General features: G+C 43.5%; 1 protein-coding gene and 1 long non-coding RNA gene across 4 annotated transcripts in view; one reads left to right on the top strand and one right to left on the bottom strand.

Annotated features, from left to right (window-relative positions):
• Positions 1-2,517, bottom strand: part of TTC9 (tetratricopeptide repeat domain 9) — a 33,446-nt gene extending 30,929 nt beyond the window's left edge. Inside the window, exon 1 of the mRNA XM_045901119.3 lies at positions 1,966-2,517. Within this exon, the coding sequence (XP_045757075.1) occupies positions 1,966-2,377 (412 nt within the window). The 5' untranslated portion in view covers positions 2,378-2,517. The remainder of the gene's footprint in view (positions 1-1,965) is intronic.
• LOC123861746 (uncharacterized) lies at positions 1,282-23,157 on the top strand. Of its 3 annotated transcripts, XR_010405234.1 has the most exons (6): positions 2,388-2,525; positions 3,987-4,221; positions 10,481-10,544; positions 19,597-19,688; positions 20,300-20,506; positions 23,110-23,157. It is a non-coding gene; the product is annotated as an uncharacterized LOC123861746 (long non-coding RNA). The 3 variants fall into 3 exon arrangements; XR_006795125.3 differs by lacking the exons at positions 2,388-2,525; positions 3,987-4,221; positions 20,300-20,506 and adding an exon at positions 1,282-1,518; XR_010405233.1 differs by lacking the exons at positions 2,388-2,525; positions 3,987-4,221; positions 19,597-19,688; positions 20,300-20,506; positions 23,110-23,157 and adding exons at positions 1,282-1,518; positions 13,751-14,355.
• Positions 23,158-23,659: the final 502 nt, after the last annotated feature.

Raw genomic sequence — 23,659 nt, 5'->3', positions numbered from 1 at the left:
GAACCTCAGGGTTTTTTTTCTCTGCAATCTTATAGCAAGTTGTTTTAAAGGTTAAAAAGCGCATTGTATGTAGAGTGACTAGCACAGTACACACAGTAAATTATTAATATGAAGAAGGGGTGAGCGCTGGAGAAGGCAGCAGAGGGGAGATCTGCTATTGCTACTCTCCATTCTCTCACCACTGAAGTTTTCCAAGCGCCTGCAGGGTGGGGGCGGGGGTCAGGAGCTGGCGGGATCTCAGCCCCGCCCTGACTGGGCTTGCCTGACCAAGGACACATCTTTGGTTTCACCAAGGAAATGTAACCACCTCTCCGGTAGGAGATAGGCAGTCCTAGCCACAGGCCAGCAGCCAAAAGCGTGGGGTGAGGGGCAACCCTAGAATGCCCATGGCTAAGACTAAATATAAGACTCCATGACCACTCTGAAATCACCGCATTAGTGATCCGGAGTGCCTCTTCCTCCACCCACGGCCACTCTGCCCTTTAACTATTCATCAGGCAGAAGCAAGTATGCCAGAGGCTTACGGGAAATAAAAAGAGAATCAAGCTGCAGTTATGATGGATTGAGATAGTCCATCTTTGCTACAGGACTACTTTACCTAGTGCCATTATTACTAGGACTGCTATGGGCACCACCATTTTTACAACTGCTACTACTCTATTAATCCCTTACATTTGTAAACTATAATTTATAAAGTGGCTGGGTTTTGCCTGATTAAAGGTGATACTGGGCATGGCATTATGGGAACACAGAGTCAGTCTGGCACTAGACACCTCAAAGGGAACAGAACAGAATTACTGATATATTTTTTTCCATCCCCCAACTTCCTGTGCCCAAAACACATTCACCCTCCCCAGGCCACACCCAGTCACTCTCCTGAAGCTCCTCTGCTCCAACTGTCCGGAGCTAGTTTAGGCAACTTCAAGGGTTAGGGACTAGGAGTAATGGCCTTTTATTTGGCCAGAGGAGCTGGACCGTGCCCAAATCCCACCAAACAGGGTGAGAGAGGAGTACAGAATGCCTCTCCAAATATAAGGCCATTGCGCCTGCCAACATCTCCCACCTTCCCGCAGGAAGGGCCTGGAATGACCCAAGCTCTTCCTTTTTTAAAAGAGACTTTAAATTTCCTGTGGCAAAGTTAAATTTTTAAAAACGCCTGACTTTGACCTAAATCCCCAAAGTGAACTCTGGAAGGTATACCTCCCCTTCTCTGAGCTCTGCTGGGGCGCCCTTTTCCCTCGGGCCCGCAGTCCGCTGGGAGAGGACCAATGCTAACAGAGCCAGGATGTGGCACACAGCTCAAGCTCAACCATGAACTAGCCTCCCTTTGAGATCGCTCTCTTCACCTGGCAACCGGGGGCCCCAGCAGAGCTCAGAGAGAAGAAGAAGTGGCATTTTGGCATCCATTTTGCTCAAGATGCTGAAGGCATCGCGACAAACTGCCCTTTGCTACCGAGGCCAAGGGAACTTGGGGCAGGAAGGACTTTACCCATCGGGCTGCTGTCAGTTGAGGGCAAGGTGAGGGCGAGCTCTGGTGCCAATGATACCTGAGGAAAGCGGCCACTGGGCACGCGGTGGGTGCGGGTGCCCTCCCTGGGCGCTACTTCCCGCATTTGGACCCAGGTCCCCTGGTGAGCAGTAGCAACGGCAATCGCCACCAGGCCAGCCGGGGCTCCTTCTGTCTGTCCAGTTATTTTTAGGTGGGATTTACGATGGATGAGGGGGAAGGGACACAGGATGACGACGAGTTTGGGGAGGTGTAATCCTAAAAGTCACTTTTTCCAAAGCGCCCCCCTCCCGGGTCCCCCTTCCCGGGGCAGCACGGTGCCAGCGGGGAAGCGGGCAGCGCGGGCGCGCCGCAGCGGCCGGCTGGGACCCGAGGGCCGGGGCGCCTCGCCGGGCGCCGGGCGGGGGGCGGGCGGGCAGGCAGGGGAGGAGGGGCCGGGCGCGGCGCTCGCGGCTCACCTGCCAGGCTGTTGTAGCAGTCGATCTCGATGGCTTCCACGGTCTTGCTCTGCTCCTCCGAGAGGCGGCCGGGGTTTGGGGCCCCGGGCGGGGAGGCCGCGCGCGAGTCCCGCTCCTGCTCCCCGGGCGCCGGCAGCAGCCCCTTCAGCTCCAGCAACGCCCGGTGGTATTTGCCGATGGCTTCGCGGAATTTCTTGTCCTTGTAGCACTGCGCCCCTTGGCTCTTGAACTCGTGCGCCCGCCGGATGCACTCGGCGGGCTCGGCCGCCGCCCCAGCCTGGCCGCGCGCCGGGACCCCGCCGCCGCCGCCGCCGCCCGGGACGCACAGTGGCGGCGGCGGCCGCTGCGCCTCGCCGGCCGCGGGCGGGCTCGGGTTCCCCTTGGCCGCGGCCGCCGAGCCCTTCCTCTCCATCCGGCCGCCGCCCGGCGCCCCGCGCGCGCCGCGCCCTCCCGGGTTTAAAAGCGGCGGGCGCCTGCCCCGCGCTCGGCAAGCTTGGCCGCGGCCGTGACACCCCGCGGCGGTCTGGCGCCCCGCACTCCCATTCTCCTCGCCGGCGGCGGTAGGCTGCTCTCTCCTCCTCCTCCTCCTCCTCCTCCTCCTCGGATTGCCGTCCCCTCCCTCCCTCCCTCCCCCTCTCCCGCGCCGCCCGCCCTTCTCGCCCTCCTCCCCTCCCGCAACCTGCGGGCGGTGGCGACCTGGCCCTCGCGGGCGCAGGGCTCGCGGGATGGGGGACCGCGGGCCCGATTGGGGTGGCGGTATTGTCGCTGACCCGGAAGAAGCTTGGCTCGCCCGAAGGAGGGGAGGGTTAATGACAAAGACGGGCCCGTTCTTTCCCATTCAACCCAACACTCGGAGAAGCGCCTAGTCTGAAAGAGACGAATGGGGGAAGGGGTGTGTGTGTTTAGAGAGGGGGGCCGCCGGTGTGTGTGTGTGTTTAGAGAGGGGGGCCGCCGGTGTGTGTGTGTGTGTGTGTGTGTGTGTTTAGGGAGGGGGTCCTAGTCTGAAAGAGACGAATGGGGGAAGGGGTGTGTGTGTTTAGAGAGGGGGGCCGCCGGTGTGTGTGTGTGTTTAGAGAGGGGGGCCGCCGGTGTGTGTGTGTGTGTGTGTGTGTGTGTTTAGGGAGGGGGTCCTAGTCTGAAAGAGACGAATGGGGGAAGGGGTGTGTGTGTGTGTGTTTAGAGAGGGGGTCCGCCAGTGTGTGTGTGTGTGTGTGTGTTTAGGGAGGGGGTCCTAGTCTGAAAAAGACGAATGGGGGAAGGGGTGTGTGTGTGTGTGTTTAGAGAGGGGGTCCGCCGGTGTGTGTGTGTGTTTAGGGAGGGGGTCGTAGTCTGAAAGAGACGAATGGGGGAAGGGGTGTGTGTGTGTGTGTTTAGAGAGGGGGTCCGCCAGTGTGTGTGTGTGTGCGTGTGTGTGTTTAGAGAGGGGGGCCGCCAGTGTGTGTGTGTGTTTAGGGAGGGGGTCCTAGTCTGAAAGAGACGAATGGGGGAAGGGGTGTGTGTGTGTGTGTTTAGAGAGGGGGTCCGCCAGTGTGTGTGTGTGTGTGTGTGTTTAGGGAGGGGGTCCTAGTCTGAAAAAGACGAATGGGGGAAGGGGTGTGTGTGTGTGTGTTTAGAGAGGGGGTCCGCCGGTGTGTGTGTGTGTTTAGGGAGGGGGTCGTAGTCTGAAAGAGACGAATGGGGGAAGGGGTGTGTGTGTGTGTGTTTAGAGAGGGGGTCCGCCAGTGTGTGTGTGTGTGCGTGTGTGTGTTTAGAGAGGGGGGCCGCCAGTGTGTGTGTGTGTTTAGGGAGGGGGTCCTAGTCTGAAAGAGACGAATGGGGGAAGGGGTGTGTGTGTGTGTGTGTGTTTAGAGAGGGGGTCCACCAGCGACCAGACGCATGCAGACTCACCCTCAATAGATTGCTTGAAAACTAGAAAGGTGCGGCTGGGAGCAAGGGGCGTAGGCACAAGCCATAGCTTCTTGTTCTTTGCAGTCAGGCATTAATATATTTAAGATGGCAGGGCTTCTTTTTTGTGGATCCAGGTTGTCGCCGAGGTGTGTCTCCGTGTGTGGCCGCCCAGGCGTCCGGAACACTGTGCACTTCTGCGTGTGGGGTGTTGTATTCTAGGAGCCGCCGACACCTCTGTGTGCGGGCAGCTGTGCAGAATGAATCACCGAGATCGGAGATGGAAAACACCTGTTACTGTGGGTCATCAGTCTGGGCGTGCATGCGTTCCAGTTTCCATTTACAGGACAGTTCCGTGCCCTTCCTCCGGAGGTTCCATTCCTTCATTCACTCTTCCAAGCAGGCTGAGGGTTGGCTGTCTGCTGGTAACTGGCTGGGGCTAAGGGACAAAGATACTAGAGTGTGAGAAGCACTGCCCTAGATTTGTAAAGTCCAGAAACGTAAGGGAAGAAACCCCCAACCCTATCCCTTCACCCAAATACACTCTTTGCTGATATTTTGATGTAATTCCCACCCTTTGTTTTCTACACATCCTTATTTGTACAATGTGCCCTTTTAGCAAGCATGAGTGGTATGGGGGTGATATATAGAGTTTCCTGCTCTTTTTACTTTACAATATATGTGCTTAAATAGTCTTTTAAAGCCTCATTTTTAATGGCTTCATAATATTCATTTTATGTCTGTACCAGGGTGTACTTAACCATTTTTCTATGGTCAGATGGAATGATTCCAATTGTTTATTACTATAAATAATGCTAAGATAATAAAAATAATAGATACCACTTATATATCATGCTTTCTTTGTGCCAGGGACTGGGTTAGGTACTTTACATATAATAATTCATTTAATTCTCATAACAACTCAGTGAAATAGGTACTATTATTATCCCCATTTTGGATACCAGGTGACAGAGACTTTCCCAAGGACACACTGCTTGTAAGTAGTGGAGCTGGGATTTAAATCCAAGCAATCTGGCTTCAGAATCTATGCTCTCAACTGTATTTGTACTTAAATTTTTGTCCTAATTTATTTTTCCTTACAAGAGATTATGTTGATTTTTTATAAAATGTCTTGAAACATATTACCTATTTGCTCTTTGAGAAAGGTTGTACTAACTTGGGCTCCCACCAGCAATGTAGTAGTTTCACAACATCCTTGCCAACATTGAGGTTAAACTTTGAAAAGCATTTTCTAATTTGATGAATGAGAACTGTATATTGAATGACCTGGGGTATCTTTAATTACAAGTGTGAAAATTTTTTACATATATAGTTGCCATTTGTATAGTACCGAGGGCTTTTATTTGGACATGATCTTAATGTACTAAATTATACCTTATATGTTACAGTATCTTACTTTTCTAAGTGTGTTAACATCTTTAATCTCATTTAATCCTCACATTAGCCCCAGAGAAGGAAAATGATTCTTTACTCACACGGGGAGTTTGCAGTGTTTTCTGACAAGTGAAACATCATATTACCGTAGTGGTTGAGAGGCTTTGTACTTAAGAGGTATGCTGGGTTTCTATCTTGGCTGCTTCCTGGATGTCATTCAATTTCTGAAAACTTCAAATTACCTCACTTATTACATGGGAAGACTACTTACTTCATAAGGTTGTTGTCAAGTACATTATAAGTGCTCAGCAGATGGTAATTTAATCATTATTCATTAAATCCTGTCATTATTGGATCCCCTAATGATATTATGGCAGACTCTTGTTAATCCATAAATATTTGTCAGCCCCTGGCCCTTTTTACTGTAAGGTATTATATCAGGTAGAGCAAAGAGAAGAAATTGGGGGTTGAGTGCTCTGAGTTTTTATCGTCAACTTCTTACCCAGGCAAATATTGGATGAAGATCCAGGCCTGGGACTGCTACTGTCAGAGATAAGATATGAATTGGGTCATGACAGTCACAGCTATTTAAAGGGGAGAAAACCGATGTGCCAAATTGCTTTTTGATAGCCTACAGATAGCAGTATCTCCTTCTTAGATTTTGGGTCTGAGGACAGGGCTGCAAGAGGCATGTAATGCATGGGGCACTAGCCTGTGTGTGAAGCACAGCCCGACACAAAAGCTTCATAGTAGCTTGGATGAAGGAGAGCATTAGTGAGGAAAGGAGAGAATATTATGGGGGGGGGGGGAAGTGAGAGGAAATATACTATGTCCATCTGTCCTACGCGGCAGAGCTATGCGTGGATGTCTAGGACTGTTTTGTTTGGTTGCTTCCAGTGTGCTTCTGTCTCTAAGCCACTCATTGGTGAATGGGTGCTGGTTTCTCAGAAATGATCTCCTCCCTTCACATGGAATGAAATAGGTGCCCCAAAGAATTTCTCAAACATCCTTTCATTAACTATTGACCATATGCAGAGCACTAGTTTTGGAAGCAAGCAAAAATTGAAATGACAATTTGGGCATGGATTTGGGATTCAGAAACTCAGTACTTCTCAAACTTTAATGTGCGTATGAATCCCTTGGAGATCTTATTAAAATGCCACTCCCAGGTTCCCTTCATCTAGGGTGGGGCCCAAGATTGTGCATTTCTAACAAGCTGCTAGATGACGCTCATACTGCTGGTCCAGGGCCCACATTTTGAGGAGCAAGTATTTAGAGAAAAGGGCGGTTTCATGTCTCCCCTTCTCTCCTGACCTTTGCCTTCTGCCAGAGAGGACTTGTTCATTAGATCGGTTAGATGCCAGGAAATTAGTTGGGCCACATTTAACAAGGGCAGGGTTAGGAACCTCCATGCAGCTTTTTCTTCTACTTCATGCAGCAGGAATAGATATGCTGAGCCAAGGCCTCCTCTTGGGATCTGACCATCTTGTTTTCTCTTCCTCAAATGCATAGCTGAGCATACTTTTTATTGCTTCCATTTCTGGTCCAATGTGGCAGGACAGAGGGTGAGAAGATTTCAGTGTGTAGTGGGGAAGGAGAGGCTTGGGGAGGCCTTTCTGTCAGCTGCTTGCTCTGACCTTGCTTTCACAAGAGAGCCCTGCACTAAGAAACTGAGCATCTATCCAAGTGAAAATAAAGTAGTATTTTGATTTCTCATCTGTTGATGGCTCTTGAATGTATTGTATGCTCGTTAACCTCACAGGAGAGAATGATGACTGACCAACAGTAGCTTTCTAGCACTCGTGGTCCTTTGGCTCAATGTCATCAAAACCTCTCCTTTCATTCCTAACAGGCAAGCTCTGGGCGCAGGCCAGTGAATCCTATGCATGACCTTACCACTAATGGAAGAACTCATTACTGCTGAGATACATAGGGAGGGTTTTTTTTTTTAGAGAAGATGTATGTGGAATTATTTTGATGGCAAGAACTTGGTGTGGTACACAGCAGAAGGCATGGTGCTCCTGCTGGCTTTACAGGTCTCAGACTCTCTATCTGTCCTGGGTTCTGACCTTGTTTCTGTTTCTCTGAGCCTGTGTCTTTCTCACTGTTTACTGGTCTTAAAAGACTAAAGCCCCTTTTCTTTCCCAACTCACTTGGGAGCTTGCATACCTCCTAAACAGATGGCATGGCCTGCTTTCCTCTTCCTTCAGCTCAGTTTCCTAAGCATATGTGAGAGACAGATATTTGAATCTCTTTTATACTAATCTAAGCTGTTCAGGGTTTGGTCACATGCCAACCAAACCAAAGCTATTTTGAGGATGTTTTTCTAATTGCATTCAACTTCACAATTTACCTGAGAAAATTACAGCATTCCCATCACCAGTTTTTAATCCATATTCAGTCTTCAATCATCCCTCTATGGAAAAGTGGGAGATGTTTAACCACTTCATGCCCAGATGTAGCATTTGCCATAGGAGGCTAATGTGAGCCTCAGATTTTCATTCTTCCCACATCTGTCCACTCACCCCCAACCCGACAACAAATTTCTCTATAATTCCAGTGCCCAGTTCAGTGTAGCCTGATTTAGAAAAATAAGGTCTCTCTGCCTATCCCTACCCTTTCCTACTACTCAATCCACTCTGCACCCCACAACCTTTTCATCTCCAATATCAACTATGGCACTCTGTGAGAGCCATGATGTCAGCTGTTTGGATCTGCTAGCATCCCTTCCTTAGGGGATCCTTCTTTCCCCTATTCCATGTGGTCCTGGTGGAGCTGTCAATCATGGTGTCTGAGGTGCGGTCCCCCCTTCCCCCACTTGCTACCATCTATTCCAGGCTTGGCCAATCATATTATTTCATCTCCCTGTCCCACAGTGATTGGTTCAGGGAGAGGCACATAACCCAAATACAGCCAATCAGAGATTTCCATGAGATTTACAGAGTCATTGGGAGAGAAATGTTCTTTAAGATGGGAGGCTTTGAGGTAGGGGCTATCAATGGTCATCTCACTCACCACCTGGAGGAGTATCTGAGAAATGAATTTGAACAGAGGCAAAAGGAATATGAGGAAAGACAGAGCTCTGGTGGTGTCAATTAAGTTCTTAGATCCAGTAGTTTTTAATGCCAGGTACACCCTGTACTCGCTAGTATGTGAATCAGTGAATTCCCTTTTGTACTTGAGCTAGTTTGAGTTGAGTTGTCATTTACAGTTGGAAAACTATTGATTTATCTATTCCTTGTCAGGTATTTACCCTCTTCTCCCCCCCTCCCCCACCTATTGCCACCCCACTTTGGCTGCTCTTACACGTGGCTGGTAAATGTAACCATGCCCCCCTGCCTAGAACCATTCATTTTTAAAATTCTTTTATACTCATTAAAATAGTTTATTCATTTATTCTTAACTTTGTATTACAGAAAATTTTAAACATAGAGAAAGAACAGTATAACAAATCTTCAAGAACCCATCACCCAGCCAGCATAAACAATTACCAGCAACCAATATTTATTGTCATATGTTGGGTTTTCGGTATGTGCCAATCTCTCTTACACCTTTATGCCTTTGGACTTGAGTTTCCTGTGTGTTTCATCTCTCTGTATTTCTCATTTGCGTGCTCTTAAAATGTTAGGTCTTTCAGCCAAAGTCACTAGATTTTCTTCAAGATTTAGCACAAGGTGTCACCTCTCCTGGGAAGCCTTACTGACCTCCATATACAAATTCAGTGTTCCTTATGGTTTGTTCTGGCAGTTCCTTTTTCATGCTTTTATATCACATAGCAATTATTCATTCAACAAACATCTACTGAAAAATTTCATCATTTCAGGCATTAGAGATCTACCAATGAACAGAACAGGCAAAAATTCTCATCTTTGTGGAGTGGAGGGAGTCTGAAAATAAACACCATAAATAAATAAGTTATATAGGATGTTAGAATGTGATAAGGGCAACCAAAGAGGGGTCATTTAAGGGGGATTATGTGTGTGTGTATGTGTCTTTAAATTTTAAATAAGAAAAATCAGACGGGCCATACTTAACTACATTGCATAATGCTTATCTGCTTGCTTTTTTGTCCCTACAACTAGACTTTGGCTACTTGAAAGCAGGGATGGTATCTTAATTTTTTTGTCGCCCCAACACCTAGTACAGTAGTAAGCATTTTAGTAAGTAATAGTTGTGGAATAAATGGAATAAGCAGCAGAATACAAGACAAGAAAGGCTGTTGGTGTCAAGGGAGTTTTTTTTAAAAAGATAGGACATATACAAGGGAAAAAAAATCCAGCTGTACTCACTATAAAAAGAGCATATAATAAAAATTAAATTTTCCTTCTACCCTGGACTCATTCCTCCAAAATTCTTCCCAATGGGCATTCACTGTTACTTATTTTTCATGCATCACTCCAGAGTTTGTCTATCCACCTACCTACCTGCCTATATTAAATTATAAGTATTATAAGTCTCCTCACCTCTGTGTATATTATTTAATTTTACCATAACTCTATTAGGTTATTATGACGCTCACTTTATAGGAAAAGAAACCTGAGATTTTCAAAGGTTAGGTAATTTGCCCAAGGTCACAAGGCTTGGAAGCACAGAGCAGGCCAGCTGGACTCCAAAAGCCATGCCTTTGGCATTTTTGGATTTCTGCTAGGGATGAAATAAAGAGGATTTACACACCAGTGGACTGTCTTAGATAATTCTCAAGGTTCTTTAAGAATCTGAAAATGCTCTAATGCTGTGCTACCCCACCATCTATTCTCTGCCCTTTTCTGTCTGGCTTTGTGCCCCCGGGGACTGACCCCTGCACCAAGTGGGCTCCTTTGTCCTCTTTCTGCGGCTCAGCTTTACCCAAAGGAAAGCACCCACATGATGAGCCTGGAGGATGGGGGTAGAGAGAGATTTAATACATTTCTTTTCCATTCCCTCCCTGCTTTGGCACCATGGTTCTGGGGGTGGCTATGTCCTCTCATTATGATAGTTATGACTGGTCGCCCCCTACTCCTAGGGTCCACCTGGCAGTGGACTCTCCTAACACAATTTCTGCCTTTTGCCCAAATATCTTCCATAGCTTGCTAATCTCTGGAACCTTCAACATTCTTTCTTAGTTCCTATAACCATGCCCACACTTTTGTAAATAATCTCCATGTTAAAAGTTTCTTCAGACGCATCATTAGAATTAGCTTTTGTTTCCTGTCATGACCTTATTGTAAATGCTATTTTAAGATGTTATGCCTTTCAGGAGACTCTCAAAGACCATCTACAACAAGACCCAGTGAAATTTATCTCTACTGGTAAAATTTCAGGTTAGTACGATAAGCTATTTGGAGGTAATCTGGACCTTTTAAAAAAAGATTTATTTATTTGACAGAGCACAAGCAGGGGGATCAGCAGAGGGAGATGGAGAAGCAGACTCCATGGAGCAGGGAGCCCAATGCAGGACTCGATCCCAGGACCCTGGGATCATGACCTGAGCCAAAGGCAGACACTTAATCAACTGAGCCACCCAGGCCCCCCTAATTTGGACCTTTTTACTCTCAAAATCTACCTACTTGGCAGCAGCCTGAGTATGTGCATTTTGGGGGCATTGTTCCATTTCTCATAGTTTTACATATATGTCAGCAGGCATTTAACATTTTAACAGCTTTTTCTGAAACATACACACATGTGCACGTGCATTTCCCTTACAGAACTGCTGGAGAGATGTATTGGTTATGTACAGCTGCATAACAAATTATCCTAAAACTCGGCAGCTTAAAATATCATTTATTATTTTTAAGCAATCCCACAGTTTCTGTGGCAGCATCTTAGTTGGGGACCTCTGACTCGAGGTGTTTCAGGAAGTTGCAGTCAAGCTGTTGGCTGGCACTGAAGTTCTTATCTGAAGGCTGTACTCAAGGAGCTTCCGGTTCCGAGCTTACTCACATCCATGGTGGCAGGCTCCATTCTTTGCTGTCTGTTGGCTGGACATCTTCGTTCCTTATCAGGTAGGATAGGGATTCTTGAGTATCCTCATGATAGGGTACCTGGCTTCCCCCAGAGTGAGAGATCTAAGAGATCCATAGTCTTTTATTTTTTATTTTTTAAATATCTTATTTATTTATTTGACAGAGGGAGAGAGAGAACAAGTAGGGGGAGTGGCAGGCAGAGGGAGAAGCAGGCTCACCACTGAGCAAGGAGCCTGATGTGGAGCTCAATCCCAGGACTCTTGGGATCATGACCTGAGCCAAAGGCAGACGCTTAACTGACTGAGTCACCCAGGTGTCCCTAAGAGATCCATAGTCTTTTAAAATCTAATCTCAAGAGTGACATACCATCATGTCTGCCATATTCTGTTGGTCACACAGACTAACCCTGGACAAAGTGGCAGGGACTACACAGGGGTGTAAATGTTAAAGGAATATTTTGGAGGCTGGCTACCTCAGGAGAGAAATAGATGTTATGTTTTTTTATTGTACCTAGCTACCTGGTAGAACTCAAGAGGGTATTTATATAAGGTTAAAAAAATGAGTTAAGGGCGCCTGGGTGGCTCAGTCGGTTAAGCGACTGCCTTCGGCTCAGGTCATGATCCTGGAGTCCCACGATCAAGTCCCGCATCGGGCTCCCTGCTCGGCGGGGAGCCTGCTTCTCCCTCTGACCCTCCCCCCTCTCATGTGCTCTCTCTCTCATTCTCTCTCTGTCAAATAAATAAATAAAATCTTTAAAAAAAATGAGTTAAACTATTGATCACAATATGTATAAAAGCATGCCTTTTTATTATAAAGGTCAGATGAAATTCAGGGCATTGAAAGGAATTTCAAATTCAAAGCTCTTTAGATTTTTTTGCTTTTTTTTCTGTAAATTTAATTTCCTAATTGTAAAATTGAAAAATATTATCAATGCATGTTTAAGGTGTTACAGTATCACTAGTTCCTAAGATACGGCTTTAAAGCTACTCTGCTACTATGAAGTCTCCATAAAATTATTCTGTCAATTGCTACCTTATGGTTCATTGATTCTTAGTCTTCTGGGGGGAGAAGCTGTGGACTGCTTTGACAAGTGTTGCCAGTGACAGAATTAGTGGAAGGGGTCAGGTGGCAGTGTCCAGTGTCTTGTGGTGGTAGCATGCTGCCCACGTTGTGCATTTATTTCATGGCATGAGTTGGCGGCATTGTTCTTGCCTGTGTATCCCTGAATCTAGTGCTGGCGATTCTGTAACCTACCCCATGCCAGGTTTTTGGGCAGCATTTCGCTTATTTCTATTGGCAAATCTTTGGGAATATTATGTAATGGATTGTGAATGTGCTATGCCAGGAAAAGTGGGACACAATTTAGTTTGAGGTGAATTCATTGATATAGTCACACTCATTGGTTATTTTGGACTTAGTGAGTTTTTTTTTTTAATTGTGGTAAAATACACAAAACATAAAATTTACCATCTTAACTATTTTTATGTATATATTCCAGTGGCATTAAATACATGCACATTGTTATACAACCATCACCACCATCCATCTCCCAAACTCTTTTCATCTTGCAAAACTGAAACTCTGTTCCCAATAAACTCTAACTCTCCCCTCACCCCCAGTAGTCTTTTTTTTTTCTACTGTGGTAAAAAAAAAACAAAACATAAAATATACCTTCTTAATTATTTTAAAGTCTATGTTCAGGGCACCTGGTTGGCTCAGTCAGTTAAGCGCCTGCCTTTGGCTCAGGTCATGATCTGGGAGGGTCCTGGGATGGAGTCCCACATTGGACTCCGTGCTCCATGGAGTCTGCTTCTCCCTCTCCCTCTGCTGCTCCCCCTTCTTGTACACATTCTCTCTCACACAAAAATATATAAATAAAATCTTTAAAAAAATCAAGTCTATGTTCAGTTGTGTTAAGTATATTCACATTGCTGTGAGACAGATCTCCAGAACTTGCTCATCTTGAAAATCTGAAATTCTATACCCATTAAAAAACTCACCTCCCCCTCCTCCCAGCCCATGGTAACCACCTTTCCACTTTTAGTTTTATGAGTTTGACTAGCTATCTCACGGAATATTTTCTTTGTGGCCACGGCAATTACATAAAACATCTTAAAGTTACAGAATTCTATTTTAAATTGATAATAACTTCGATTGCATATAAAAACTCTACTCCTTTAGAACACCACCCTTCCGCTTTATTTTGTCACAACTTCTATTTTTATATATTATATACCTGTTCACATAAATTTATAATTACTTTTAAATGTTTTTGTCATTTAAATTCTGTGAACAAAATTACAGTAGTACAGGTTTCTATATTTGTCCATATATTTACCTTTACCAGAGAATCTTAAATTTCTATATGTCTTTGTGTTGCAGTCTACTCTCCTTTGATTTCAACTCAAAGACTCCTTTTAAGAATTCTTGCAGAGCAGGTCTAGTAATAAATAAATCCCCTCAACTTTTGTTTATCAGAGAAAGTTTTAATTTCTCCTTAAATTTTGAAGGACAGTTTTTCTGAATACAGTATTCTTGGCTGACAGTTTTTTTTTTTCTTTCAGCATTCTGAATATATTATGCCACTCCAGTCTGGCCTGTAAAGTGTCTGCAGAGAAATCCACTGATAATCTTAAGGAAACTCCCTTTTATGTTACAAATTACTTTTCTGTTGCTGCTTTCAAGATTCTGTCTTTGACTTTAAACAGTTTGACTAAAAAATAAAAAAAATAAAAATAAAATAAATAGTTTGACTATAATGTGTCTCAGGGGGTTTTCTGTGGATTTATCATAGTCCACTTTTAAAATATTTTATTTATTTAATTAATTTATTTTTTTAGAACGGGTGTGCACACAAGTTGGGGAGCAGGGGCAGAGAGAGAGGGAGAGAGAGAATCTCAAGGAGGCTCCATGCTCAGTGTGGAGCCCAATGTGGAGCTCAATCTCACAACCCTGAGATCATGACCTGAGCCGAAATCAAGAGTCAGACACTTGGGCGCGTGGGTGGCTCAGATGGGTAAGCATCAGCCTTTGGCTCAGATCATGATCCCGGGGTCCTGGGATCGAGTCCCATATCAGGCTCCCTGCTCCTTGGGGAGCCTGCTTCTCCCTCTGCCTCTCTCTCTCTCTCTGTCTCTCATGAATAAATAAATAAAATCTTAAAAAAAAAAAAAAAGACACTTAACTGACTGAACCACCCAGGTGCCCCTCATAGTTGGTTAAACTACTTGAATCTGTGCGTCCTTTTCTTTCCTCATATTTGGGAAGTTTGGGCCATTATTTCTTCAAGTAAGATCTCAACCCTTTTCTCTGTCTCTTCTTCTGGATTCCCTAATACGTATATTAGTTCTCTTGATAGTGTCCCTTAAGTACCTTATGTTTTCTTTGCTTTTCTTCCTTCTTTTTTTTCTTTTTACTCCTCTGACTCAATGACTTCAAATGACTTGTCTTCAAGCTCACTGATTCTTTCTTCTGCTTTATGAAGTCGGCTGTTGAACTCCCTCAATGATTTTTTTTCAGTACTATTACTGTATTTTTAAGCTCCATCTTTTCTGTTTGGTTATTTTTTTATACTTTATATCTCTTTGTTGAGATTCTTATTTTATTCATTTTCCTGATTTCATTTAGTTGTCTGTATTCTCTTTTAACTCATTGAGCATCTTCCTGACAGTTATTTTAAATTCTTTGTCAGACAGCTCATAGATCTGTTTTTTGTTTGTTTCTTTGTTTAGGAGTCAGTTTCTGGGGTTTTATTTTTGTTCCCTCTTTGTTCCATGTTTCTTGTTTTCCTTATAATCTTTTGCTGGGATTTGGGTATTTTAAAAAAAACAACCACCTCTCCCAGCAGTATTGGTCTTTGCCTATTAGCTTTGTCCAGGGGAAGACCTTCACCAATCAGCTCAACTGCAAGTTCTAGGACATCTCAAACCTTTTCTGATCTATTGCTCCCCCTGGTGTCTACCTGTGGTTCTGCAGTTCTGACATGCTGCTCTCTTCTGTTTTCAGTGGCTTCCAAACTGGTACCAGTTTCTTAAATGGTCCAAGTCAGGCAAGATAGAAACTAGTCACTCAGGCAACCCCCAGACAAACTAGAATGTTAGGCACATGGTCCACTTTTTTGTTTCCATCGTGATGGTCTGAGGGATTTCCTCCCAGTTGCTCAGCACTATTCTGCATGAGGGTAGGGCAGGGATGGGTGTGCCAAATACTGCAAATTTTCCTACCCTTTTTGTTGGAACCCTTTTTTGGTTTTACAATGCCTTGAGTGCTGTAACTTCTTGACTGGTCTCTAGAGTTCTCACAGAGGTATTCTTGTCAGTATATTGTTAACAGGGTGTCTCTCTGGAGAAGAATGGCCTGTAGCTTCTTAGTCCATCATCCTGCTGTTGAATTTCTCTCCACCCATAGCCTTTAATGAATCCCTTTTTTACTTAAATCAGTTGAATTTGAGTACCTGACTCATACAATACTGTTCCCCTGACATCATGATGAATGAATAGGGTATTTCAGGCTACGTGAGAGCTTTTTTTGAGCAGAAAGCTGTTTTCATGCACTTCAGATCACACCTTCAACCATCATAAATGTTTGGATGTGTGGGACCCCACTGGTTGCCTTATGATAACCGTGAAGTGTGGGCTCAAAATTATGGAGCTGCTGAAGACAGAGTTTCTTTCCTTTCTCTTGTACTGAAGATCTCTTTAGATCGGCAGAATTGCATCTAAACTCCTGCAGATTTTGCTGCTGTTGCAACAGTATGTCACCAGCCAAACTCATCATCCATTATTTATTTCCTTTCCTTACATTCTGCCCCAGCCTTCCCACTCACAGGCTGCAGAGGCTTTGTCAGTAAATTCAGGGCTGAAGTGAGAGCCTGGGAGGGAAGTATTTGAACATAGGGTGGGTAGGGTGGAGAAAAAGAATGAGGATGAACATACAGCTTCATTTACACTTGTTTCCCAGATAATCTTATAGTGGGGATGTAAAATATCTGGCTAATCAAGACCAGAGATTCAGGGCTCTCTGAACTTCCTCAGCAAGTCAAAGTTCAGGCTCACTGTGGGGATTAGGGAAGGTTCTTAAGTCTAATATTAGGAGAGAAACATGTGAAAGCATATATCACACCATACAGAGGAGTTTATTAGAAGTTTCTCTTTTTTCTTCACCACTTTCCTTTTTCTCTCCTTCCATCTCCCTGTACTTCTATTTTCCAGCCACTAAGTTGCACTATAGTTGATACACTTGTTCTACAGTCATCAAGTACATTTTTGTGCTGAGAAGGCAAGGTAATACATTGTTTTGAGTTGGCTATTATTGGCAAAGTACTAGCATTAACAGAGTCACCTTAGCAGGAGGCAGAAGACAGGGAAGGTCTGGAGAAGAGTTCAGAATCAAAATAGATAGACCTGAACTGGGGCGGGGGAGGGGCTGGAAGGGTAGGACAAAGGTGTTATGGGAATGGAGGATGATCAGATAACTAGGGTACAAGTACAAAAAAAGCATGCCAAATGTACATTTCTAAGTCTAGTGCATTAGCTTGAAGACATTGGGAGGCACCATGCTCAGGATCTATTTTTTTTTTTAAAGATTTTATTTATTTATTTGAGACAGAGAGAATGAGATACAGAGAGCATGAGAGGGAGGAGGGTCAGAGGGAGAAGCAGACTCCCTGCCCAGCAGGGAGCCCGATGCGGGACTCGATCCCGGGACTCCAGGATCATGACCTGAACCGAAGGCAGTCGCTTAACCAACTGAGCCACCCAGGCGCCCCCAGGATCTATTTTTTAAAAAATTTTGGTATTATAGTTGCCTGTTACTAATCCTCTCTCAGTTTAAAAAAAAAAACACAAAAACTAGAGAAAGGTAAAATGTTGTCTTATTTTGTTTGTTTGTGGGTTTGTTTTTTTTTTTTGTCCTGGGAAATCTGGACTCTAGAGTTCCTCCTGAGCACTGAGAATAAAATCCAGCCAGTCTCCTGTTTCTGGATCCAAAAGAGGAGTCAATAGGATATTGTTTTGTGAAGCAGAGACCCCTGCTGGCAAAGGTGGCTTCTACCCTGTGACGAGGCACTAGGCTCTCCCAAGCTGTGGAGTGGGACGCCAAGACAGCCCTATCTCTGCACCTTCAGGGTTGAAAAAGAAACTCACTACCTCAACTTGGTCCTGGGCCAACCTGTGACCGGCTCTACCTGCTTCTCCCTTAGCTACTTCCAATGCTTAAGCTAGACAAAAACTTGTTAAACCAAATAAACTCAACACAACCATTCAAAACCATACTTTTAATGATGTAACTTATGTGAAATATAATGTGATAAGTCTCCATGGTATAGAAACAAATCACTGAACCTTTGAACAGGTGGCAGCAGGGGTTGGGTGGTGGGAGAGGGACCTAAGAGGTTACCCCAACCAAAGTGTAATGATTACAGTGAGGATTCCGAGGTCAGGCTTTTGTGTTCAAGCCCTGGCTCTTTCACTTGTCACCTGTGTGCATTCAGCAGGTGATAACTTCTCCGGGCTTCAGAATCCCCATCTTAAAAGTGGAGACAATAGTACTTTGTAAAACTGTTGTGAAGATGAAATGCCTAAATCTATGTAAAGTGTTTTCATTGAGTTTTGGGGGCATAATAAATGCTCAATACATGCTAGTTACCTTTACAGTAATTATTGTCACCATCAAGGTTAAGATAATAGGTAGAAAATGGGAACCAGTATAGCACTGTTGCTAAAGAATGTGGGCTCTGTGACCCTGGGAAAGCTATTTAACTTCTCTCATCCCCAGTGTCCTCCCATAGGCTTACTGTGAAGTTTACATGCAAAACAAAACAAAACAAAAATGTTGTCTCTCCTTAGCTCAATATCTGACCAACTGAGATATAAACTGAGATACAGAGAGGTTTGTTGCGAAACTAAAAAAAAAAACACTTCAGTAATCTAAAAAGAAGTGGGGGATGTAGAAGAGGTTGGGGTTTCAAAAAGCTCAATAAGGTTTGAATTCAAAGGTCTAATGTGTTTCTTAAGCCATACAGGTCAACCTAACTTATGTTTCGACAAGAATTACCATCTTTCTAGTCTAAGCTGGGCCCTCCCTGGGAGAACACCTAGGTCTTTGCAGGGATGAGTTAGGGTTCGAGAAGGCAGTTGGTGCAACTCTGTGTCTGTGGCAGCTATAAAGGATGTTAGGCATCACCCTTTTCCAAACACTTAAAAAGTTAGTTGTCATTGTTTGTGTTGTTTTCAACAAACAATGTGACCTCCATTACCAACATCTTCGAGTCCCCTCTCCGAAATGTAGCCAGGGAGTTGCCTGGAAAAAAAAGGATCTGGATTTTAGCAGTTGGAATCTGCTTCATGATAAACACCAGGTTTTAAGGTCCTTATTCAGCAAGTATGGCTGAGAAGCCAGGTCAGAAGATTAAATCAACGTAAGCCCATGATGAGACAATAAAAAATATCCACCAAACTAGTTTCCTTTAATATTTTTGATATTTTGATGACTAGATACTCAGTGGCTGCTAGAGTGCCTAAGTTTGCCTATGGGACTCACAGATTTTCCTTAGTTTTATCTGCTCTGTACACTTCACTTGTAAAATTCACCAGCACTTCAAACACAATTAAAACAAAACCCAGCTATTCTACCCTGTTCCCCAAACTGCTCTTCCATATGTTTCCTGTCTCAGTAAATCATTCACCCAACTGCCAAGATATGTTTCTTGAATTCTCCCTCCCCTCACCCTGGGCTCTTCATCATTTCCTATCAATTGCACCTCCTACATATAGTTCATTTCTTACTATCATTTGCTTAGCATAGGTCATCATCTTTTCAGGCTTAGATTATGATAACAAATTTCTAAATCCAAATCTGACTTTGTCACTGGCTTCCTTAGAATCTTCCTTTAGTATCCCACTGCTCTCAACCCCTTGATATAGTTTTCAATAATCTTGCTCCCGATTTCTGCTCTAGCCTTATCTCTCCCAATCTTCTCATATATTCTGTGTTTCAGTCATTCTGAACATTTTTCACTTTCTTGTTCTCTCTTGCCTCTTGGCTTTGGTTCATGCTCTTCTTTCTGCCTTGCCTTTTCTTACCTCTCTTGTTTAGTTGGTGAACTCTTATTCCTCTTTCCTGTCTCTGCTTAGATATCCCTTCCTCCAGGAAGCCTTCCCCTGTTTCCCTCATGTGTTTTGTACACTCTTTTCATGCTCTCAGACAACTTTGTTTTCTCCATCATGGCTCTAATTCCAATGTAATTTAATTACCAGGGCCACACTAGACCAAAATGTTGAAACCATCTCTATCTTATTCAGTGTCATTGCTCTGTCACCCCGTACAGTGGTTGGCATAGGACGTTACATTCTAAATATTTTTAAATGAATTATGAGTAATAACACAAAAATATCACTTTTGTATACTGCAGCTCTCTTATGGTAAAACCAGCTATATTTGGTGATATCAACATGGAACTGAAAATTGAAAGATCCTGAAGTTCTCTCTTGATCTGCATCTTTGGTAAGTCCATCATTGGGACTTTTCATCCCATCACATGCTCAGTCCAGTGCACGTAGCCTAGAGAAAAGAGAGAGTGAGCCAAATGCTTGATTTGGAGTGTTGAAATGCTGACTATAGTAACAGTCAAAAGTTTCCATCCCTTACAGATTCAAGAACCTATAAAATCACTGGGCTTCTCATTGAGATATTTAGGAATGACGTTTGACACACAAAGCTTATACTGAACAACCAACAAATATTCATTGAACACCTACTATGTGCTGGACTCCATTCTGAATATCAGACACAAATCCTTTCAGGAGCTTTCATTCTTGAGACTTACTTAATCCTCTGACAAACTAAACCTGCTAAGCCTTCATTACTAATCATAATCAGCATCTGTGGGAAACCCTTGGTTAAACTTATGTGTTTGGTTGGAGTGTGGACTGGGTTTCTTATAACCTGGAAAAAGGAAAATTATTCCTGTATCTGGGACATTTGTATAGCATAGCTAAACTGATAGAGAATATCTTTCTAGGAAATTTCCATTATTGGTCTTTTTCTCCTGTTCCTCCTATGAGTTCCACTGAATTTGTTTCTGATAAGAATTCAGAGGTGTTTTCTTTTCCAAGAGACAGAATATAAGTAGAAAAAGGAAATGTGGCTGGAAAATGGAAGTTCAATAACCAAAGCAGCCCTGGTGGACCTGTGTAAGAGAGAATGGCAGGCAGCTGAAAAGACTTGAGATTCTTCCCCAAAGAAGACAAGGAACAAAGCTGCAGTCTGTCTTTTAAATAAGCCTCATCATGGGAAGCAACGGGAAATCTCATAGTGTGCAGGTGGGAGTGTAGAGCAGTAAGTCACTTTGATAACAATTTGATATTTTCTTCTAAAGTTGAATTTACGTATACCCCATGACTCAGAATCCCACCTGGAGGTTTATATCCTACAGGAAGGCATGCACATACACACCAGGACTCAGGTTCAAAATGTTCATAGTAGCATTATTCAAAATATCCTCAAAATGAAAACAATCCAAATGTTTACTGACAACAGAAAGAATAAATTGTGGCACATTAACACAACTGAACGCTATTCAGGAATAAAAGTGAGCAAAATACAACTATAAGCATTTAGATCAATCTAAAACTGTTGAGCAAATGAAAACTCAAGATATAAAAAGAGATATTGTATGATCTCATTCATATAACCTCCCCCCACCAAAAAAAAAGCAGACCAATCAATTATGTTTAGGTATGCATCGTTAGGCGGTAAAAATATAAAGAAGAGCAAGGAAGACTTTATCATAAAAGTCAAGATTGTGGTTACCTTCAGTGCAGAGGGAGGAAGCTGGGATAAGAAGAGACACAAGAGTAGCCATGTTCTATCTCTTGACCTAGGTGGTGGTTAAATGGCATTCATTTTGTAATTATTAATTAAGCTTTGTAACTTGTTTATATATACACATACACATATACATACACATACACACATATATATAAATATATATATATATATATATTTTTTTTTTATTCCTCCCCTCCAACAAACAAGGTAGCCTTACATGGTTCTGGCAGTCAACATTAGTGGTTAAGAGTATGAGCCTTGGGGTGCCTAAGTGGCTCAGTTGGTTAAGCATCTACCTTCAGCTCAGGTCATGATCCCGGGGCCCTGGGATTGAGTCCCGCATTAGGCTCCCAGTTCCGCAGGGAGCCTGCTTCTCCCTCTTCCTCTCTCTCACTCTCTCTGTCTCTCATGAATAAATACAATCTTAAAAAAAAAAAAAAAAGAGTGTGAGCCTTGGAGTTAATCAGCTTGGGAGTCAAATGTGCCTTCACTACTCATCATCTGTGTGGCTTTGAGCACTCTAACTTTGCTAAGCCTCAGTTTCCTCCTCTGTAAAATGAGAGTAACAATAACACCCACCTTATAGGCTTGTTATGTGAATTAAGCAAAATTATTTATATAGCACTTAGCCCACTACCTGATACTTGGTTAAGTGCTAATGATGGTAGCTATACCTAAAACACAAAAATTCAATGCCTTTTTTTTTTCCTTGCTTATATAATTTCCCAGGCCCAGTGGATTTCTCCTCAGAGCAAGACAGGGAATATATGTGGAAATTGAGGCAAGAAAAGGAACTCCCTGAATGTGCTCTCATCTTGAGCAGTCATACCAACCACTCTAGGGAGCTTCTTGGATATGTTAGAAATGGACCTACTTGGGATATATTCACTATCAGGGCCTGAATATTAATGTATGTCTTCAGTTAGGAGGTATCTGTTCAAAAAGGACCCATACCAAGTTGGGGATTTTTTTTTTAAGGAGGAACTTCAGAGTGTGTTAAAAGAGAGGCCTTAGTGAAAGCGCTAAAGAGATATGGGAATTCATCTGGTTCATAACACTTGATGGAATACAAATATACACAGTGACTATAAGAAAACAGTAGAAAGAGCATCATGGAAGATGTAATGATTAATAAACTCAAAGGAATGGCCCCTTTGAGAATCGTATGGGAGTTATGGACTCCTATCCTGGAAAAATGTACATAGACCATGACACACTTCTCCTTCAATTTTAGGGAATTCACAGTCTCTCCAAAGCCCTTCTGTAAACAGTCTGGGTTCTTCATGCCTTCTAAATATAGGGTTCTCTAGAGGGAGCGCAATAGCCACCAGAAAGACCTAGTAGGAGTACAGCATGGAAGGCTTAGGAATAGGAGTAGCTTTTGATAAGAGCATGGTTTCCCAAAACTATGTCTGACAGAACATGGGAAATCTTAATGAGTAGATTCTTAAATATATATATATATGTATATATATATATATATATATATATATATGAAAAAGCTAAACATATTTATATAGTTTTTATATTATCATGTGGCAATCTGATTCAAGGATACAGTGTAACATACCTGATACTACATGCCAGACAATACAACACATTGATGCATGGTATTGAAATGCACATCATCGGCAGCATTTACTAAATATCCACATCGATAGATGTGGCTTCCTTGATAGTTGGTTCATCTATTTTGTCAATATCAGTATAAGTTTGTGATATTAGCTAATGTTAATTGCATATTCATTATGATGCTATACAAATGCATTCTCTACGATTCTGTGACTGAAAGAACGAATTCATCTTGGCGGTCATTTTCTGTAGTCTGCCTTAGTCACAACAACCGGATATCTCAGGACCTGCTGCTGGTGTTCTTCTGACCCTTAGGAAATGTTGAGTGCAATGAATGCCGTAATGCACCACCCAGATATCCCTTCAGGAAGGAAGGGCTTGTGCTCAGCTGTTGGGACAACTCTGGAGGGCTGTCTCAGTTCCAGAGCTTCTCCTGGGGCTGGCTGAGCCCATTTCCAGGACCTGCATCACAGCTCTACTTTTCCCTCAACTGACTCTTGTTTTCTTCCCTTCTTTTCCACAGGAGCTGATTCCGAGAGTATCCTCTAATAAAAGCCATGTTTGCTAACCACCTCAGAGTTTATATCCTTGAAGACTTCACCCTGCAACATGAGTTCAACAGCTAAGTGCTCAGGGAGCTTCCCGTGGTCTCAAGCAACCCAGTTCTTAGGAAACCGTTTCTAATAGGACTCCTGCAAGGCAGCCATGATGCCTGATCCCCCCATAAGGCATACCTCCCCCAACCCCTTTCCTCAGCCCAGCTAGTATTAGAGACTCTGGCCAGCAGAACTAGTTCCAGACTCCACCCATTGGTAGAGATGTGGGTTACTCCCTGGCTTGGGTAGGATCAACTAAGGAATTTCTCAGGCTAATGAGATGAGCTGTTGTGGCTGATGTTTGGGCTGGGAATACAGAGCTTGAAAATGAAATTCCTTGGTGTTTTTGGTCCAAGGTAGTTTCTCCTCCCCCCACCCTTTTTTTCCCCTTTATTTGCCCCTTAAGGAGCCTCTTTAGATGTTTTGTTTTGTTTTTTTTCAGATTTTTTTTTATTTCTTTATTTGACAGAGAAAGAC

Source organism: Mirounga angustirostris, unplaced genomic scaffold (genome assembly GCF_029215605.1).
Source record: "Mirounga angustirostris isolate CCGP_5_RB_7025 unplaced genomic scaffold, mMirAng1.0.hap1 SCAF_9, whole genome shotgun sequence".
NCBI lineage: Eukaryota > Metazoa > Chordata > Mammalia > Carnivora > Phocidae > Mirounga > Mirounga angustirostris.
The sequence above is the reverse complement of the archived record's forward strand: the minus strand, read 5'-3'. Positions and strand labels throughout refer to the sequence as shown.